This window comes from Eimeria maxima, genomic scaffold, assembly GCF_000499605.1.
Source record: "Eimeria maxima Weybridge genomic scaffold, Emw_scaff1969, whole genome shotgun sequence".
NCBI classification, from domain to species: Eukaryota; Apicomplexa; class Conoidasida; order Eucoccidiorida; family Eimeriidae; genus Eimeria; species Eimeria maxima.
Window position 1 is genome coordinate 1 of NW_013564859.1, and position 5,369 is coordinate 5,369.

The 5,369-nt window shown below is 51.4% G+C and overlaps 2 protein-coding genes across 2 annotated transcripts; both read right to left on the minus strand.

The window, feature by feature from the left end:
• Position 1: 1 nt before the first annotated feature.
• EMWEY_00056640 (hypothetical protein, conserved) lies at positions 2 to 948 on the minus strand (the record flags this gene model as incomplete). The annotated part of the gene is made up of 1 exon (XM_013480472.1): positions 2 to 948. A coding segment is annotated over one exon (947 nt), but the record flags the coding sequence as incomplete, so codon positions are not given.
• Positions 949 to 3,991: 3,043 nt separating this feature from the next.
• On the minus strand, positions 3,992 to 5,369 carry EMWEY_00056650 (hypothetical protein, conserved; the record flags this gene model as incomplete). Its single annotated transcript, XM_013480473.1, has 1 exon — positions 3,992 to 5,369. A coding segment is annotated over one exon (1,378 nt), but the record flags the coding sequence as incomplete, so codon positions are not given.

A 5,369-nucleotide genomic window follows, 5' to 3' on the forward strand; every position in this document is an offset into this window, starting at 1 on the left:
TTGCTCCGTCGCTGTCACCTGCCTCTCTTGTTGTTTGACTTGCTCCCCGTGCTTTTGGAGTTGCAAGTGCGGCTGCTTGCTCTCCTCTTGGGCCGAATGCTGCTCCTTCTGCTCAGGGAAATAGTTCGGCTCTTGCTGGTGAAGCAAATGCGTGTATTGTTCCCTTTGTTGAACGCCGTAATGTTGCTGACTTTGTGGAGGCTGGGGATTCCCCTGCTGCTGAGAAAAGTACTGCTGCTGTTGTTGTTGAGGCCAGTACTGCGGACGTTGCTGCTGTTGCATCAAATTCTGCGTATGTTGCCGTTGCTTTTGCAAATCCTGCTTCCCCTGCTCCTGCTGTTGAAACAGGAAGTGCTGTTGCTGAACCTTATCCGTTGAGAGCAGCTGCTGATATTGCAAATGCTGCCAGTACTGGAGCAGCCTCTGACGGTGCAGATCGTCTTGAACCTGCTGGTGTTGCTCTAGTTGGGGCTGCTGCTTCTGTTTCCGCGGCGGGTCTCCTTGGTGCTGGTAGACCTCCTGCTGGAGCCTCATCAGATCTGGAGAAGCTGCTTCCCCTGTACCTGCTACAGACTGTTTAGCATCATGCTGGTGTGGGGTAAGGGTCAGCAGTCCTGTGGCTGCATCGAGTTCTGTCGGCGTCCGCTGTTGCTCCGGCGTCTGCCCACTGAGGTGTGGCGATGGTTGCAGGCCGAGCTCACCCGGCGTTAAAGCCCTTCCAGTAGGAACAGAATCGAACGGAGCTCCAGCGGGCTCATGACGAAGCTCCTGCTCTTGCTGTTCTTGCTGATGGCAGGTAGGTCCATCGCCACCCGTGCCAGCGTCAGCCAATCGTGCCAACAGTCTCTTTTTAATGGGAAGCCTGGACTCAACCGGAGCAACAGCGTGGGGACGTTTCAGGCTCTTGTCCTGGTTCGGCTCTTCACCGCCACTAGGATCGCTACACATGTCAACTCCCGCGTCTCTACCCTCCGGATTGGCCAGCCTGCGGCTTCGAAGGCCCTGCACTGCACGTATCTCCTGTGCTCGAGAGCAAAGAAAAACAAGCACTGTAATTGCTACCACCGAGGCTAAGGCCGCAACAAGAACACGCATGCATGAAGCGGAATAACAGGTTTTGGCTCTCACGTCCCTTGATCGAGGAAAAATTGGCTCCACACTTGGCAAAGCTGAGGACATAGAGGCTGAAGGAGCGACTGAAAATTCATTTTCCTGAAAAATACTATGCTGCCCTGGCATTTGGCCTCAACTCTGAAATGTTATAGTGCAAGCCACGAGCTGCACAGCCTCGCTCCTCCCCCCGTGCTCGGAATAGATCGCAAGCTTTAGATAACCGCCACGACGGAATTCAAATGATGCGTTCTGGGTGTTCAAAGCTTAATGTATGACTCCATGAATCGGAATTTTTGTAGGTCAGAGCAAAGCAATGAAAAAAGTGGTTTCGCAGACTTGCAGGGAAGCAACGGACTTCGTGGCATCGGCGAGAGGTCCCACATGCACAAAAGCGGGCCGGGTGGAGTCACAACATCTCCTACAATATTGGATTAATGAAAAGCACAACGAACCTAACTAGGGCTCCTATTACAATGAACTTCCAACGCTTGCCGGTTAGCCCTCCACCGGTCGCCGTCCCCTGCATGCTGTGAGACACGAAAACTCGAGCTACAATCGGAGAGCGGTACTTGCTTATCAACGATCCCCTTATAATGAACTGACTCAAAACGTCTTTTTCTGCCCGGTAAATGTAAAATGTGCTAATATTACATTGAAAAACATCTAGGATCCCTGGTATGTACGGAAATCGACGACGATTAGCGTATGTGTGAGGTCATCCATGAAGGTGCCCAACGACGCGTGTAGGTGAGCGCTGTACTAGACTCCATTACAGAGCGTGCGTTTATTTATAATCTCGTATCTGTATTGATTTCCATTTCATGTAGCAAATAGTAGAGACATTCAGGGGAAAGTGAATAATTGGGGGCGCTGCACGCTCCTCCATCTGTCACCACTCTACGATGATCCCAGATCTCTTATGCATAAAGAACAGATGCTTCTCTTCATTTAGAGCTCGCTTGCAAAAGAGTCATATATGTTGTGATCTTTATTTGTCTACTGTGCTTGTATCAGTAGTCTAGCTCCTATTAAATCGAGCGTGTTCGGTGAAACTGCTTTGAATTAATGTCGTCATTCATGGCCAGCTCACCGGGGCGGCAGTCCAAAGGGTAATTCGCCTATAGACATATGCCTTTTTAAAACAACATAAATAATAGTATTAAATGAAACCATGTAGGTAGTGGAGGTACACCGCCTGTAAGCGCCAAAAAGAGTTGTTTGTGCGTGGCAGAAAGGGCAGCGGGCCATTTCGTGCCTCCCGCAGTTTGCTTAAGCCCTTGGGGGAGTTCATTTAATTGCTCTTGGCAGAGCACTTGTGCCGAAATTGGCGACCATGATTCCTACACTGAAGAATACTGAATACATTGAAAAGAGGATAGTTTGTGAGGTAGTGAAGGGTGGCGCCCTACAAGGAACCTTTGCACAAAATGCAGCAGCCCCGTGGTGGATCACGAATGAAAGGGAGACTCAGCTTCTCGACGTTTTCCTCTTCAAATTGTTTACATTGAACAAGATAAGTCCCACATTTGAGTACTTCTTGATTTCATTTTGTTGTGGCTTCCTCACAAGCTGCACTCCCCCCTCTCACCTCTAGGATTCCCCAAGACTGTTGAGTGGCTCCTGGTGTACATACCCGGGTAACACCCGCATTCGTAGATCAACCGGATAGACGCATATACTATGTTTTAATCTTATTCTACTGGAAACTTGAACTGTCGGCCAATGTTTCACGCGACAAGGTCTCGTGCAACGTTCCTCATCGATTTTAGCCCATAAAGCTGGCTCCACATGGCAGGGTCTGAACCTTGCGCCTTCTCATGTCCCTGTTTGCATCTTTATCTTCGTGGAGGTGGTCTGCTGAAGGACAAAAGAGTAGTTGACACCTGTCCGTGACATTCAGGCCAGCTTACATGTGGGAGTGCGTTGAAACAGGAGGTGCAGCGACGACTTCTGTAACTCATAGGAAACCATTCCGTAATACGATTCCTCGACCTTCGTTGAGGATCGCTGTTAGTTCAAAAGCTAGCGGTCTTTCCAGAATCCTTCGACGTACCCCTCAATCTCCAGGCATCCTGTCTACAATGATACGAAATGGCGCCGAACTGCCGCAAAGAGGTCGCAAGTAGCAAATTGCGCCAAACCTTGCAGCAGCGTCTGCTGCAAGGAAGCCCCACATGTAATCGTACCCAAGCCCCTTTGTGATGCACCGTAAATACTTGCTAAACCATTCAAGGGACCGCAGTGGCCAGCCTGTATACAGGTAGAAAGGCGTGCACCACCGTCTGGTGAACCATGTCGGGAAGGTGAGCATATGAAGGCACGTTTCACTGGAGCTGTCCCTTTTGCTTCTACTGGAATGCGATTCATTTGTCACTGGAGCTCGCTCCATTGGCGTCGCCCGAGCACCTCGCAAAAACCACAATACCTGTGCTCACGTAGGCGTGAAGACGCTGGACTGTATGCACAAACTCCCCTTCTGTGGCGCCGAAGCTCCTGCGGCAAGGCCTCTAATAACCTCCTTCGAACCCCTAAAAGCGTCGGCACTTCCCTAAGAGCCGGTCAAATACCACGCAGCTTACAGCATGCAGCTTAGTGCAGTGGCGACAGTTTACTTCGTTTTAGTGGACTGAACCGTTTCGATGTCTGTTGATACTTGAGGGCAAGCTCTTCGACTACAAAAAAGTCATTCCTGGGTTCTGAAGCTCTTGAAGCTTATTTTGCCCGAACGGCAGCCATTATATCAATTCGTCGTCAGAAGGGCCCAATGCAGTTTCCAAAATAGCATCCGAAGGCCGTCAGTGGCAAGCGGAGGCATGACAAATGCTCTACTCGATAAAAATGCAAGTTTGTGCTGTTCCCCATATTTCCTCCTCTTCCACTAATGGGTATACATTTCGATCTCTTGTGGCGAAAGAAGCTCAAGTGCAAAAAACCTGTTACTGTCATCCGCCCTCCAGGAATCAAACTCCCTTTGCTTGAGACCCGAAGGAGAGTATTCGGAGCAGAAGAGCATCCGCTTGATCTTCAGGAGTTCTGCGGGTTCCGGTCTCTGAGCCCTCTTGAGTAACTGTATTGCACTGCTGAGCTTCTGCGTCAGGTGTGTAAAGAAGAGCGTTCGTGCTGCGAAGTTTGCCCTTTCCGTAGGTGGAGGCGCAGCGTCACTAATGGCATCTGTAAATCTCTCCCAAAGTTTAGGATCCGGTGTTTGCCGCAGAACAGTCAAGATAGAAACCACAGCATCCAATATGAGGAAACGGACCCCTAGTCGCTTGACTGCACGGAATGTATGATGACGAGACAGGTCTTGACATTCGTAGTGGTATGCGTGCTCTATCAGTTCTGCTGCAACTACGGCCATTTCCATCATGTCCGAAACGTCAACAACCTCAAGTGCCAGAAGCTGACGAGCCTTTTGTAGCGACGGGATGGCGCTGCGCGTGCCAATAGCAGTTGTCAGGGCGCGTTCAAAGTCCACCACAATCACCTGATGCACCTTCGATAACTTCGGCACCGGCAGCCGCACAAAAGGGTGGTTAACTAAATCAGCAGGACTTAACTCCACAGGCCCTGGAAGCTCCTGTTGTGCCGGAGTCGCTACAGGTGCCATTAGGCGAGAATCTGCCGCTGGTGCCGCTTCTGCTAGTGCTTCACCCGCACCTATTCTTGACGTCAGAAGACTAGCCAGCAACGGCGCACTCAACTTATTGCCCCCTCCGGCAGTTGCTGATGCAGCAGAGAACGGGTCCGCACTAGGCCGGCCACCGGCAGGCATGCCTGCTGGTGCAGCTGCTGCTGCACCCATACCGGGAACGGCAGCACCCTTATCCCTTGAAACCCCTGAGGCACTACCAGAAAATGCCGCAAGAGCTTGAGCAAGCCCCGGAACCTCCTCCCTGGTGACGTTCTCGGACGTCGAGGGACCTGCAGCTGTTCCACGAGCATACGGCTGCAACGCCTCTTGAGAACCGCTGGGCTCAGCCTCTCCCGCTGGAGAGACCTGGAAAATCCACTCATCCTCCTCCAATTGCGCCGAGACCTCATCAGCAGGTTGCAACTGCCGGGTCTCGCCCTCCTCCTGTAGTTTGGGCTTCTCTTGGTGTCCCTGCCTCTGTCTTATTTGCTCCTGTTCCTGTCCAACTTGCTCCGTCGCTGTCACCTGCCTCTCTTGTTGTTTGACTTGCTCCCCGTGCTTTTGGAGTTGCAAGTGCGGCTGCTTGCTCTCCTCTTGGGCCGAATGCTGCTCCTTCTGCTCAGGG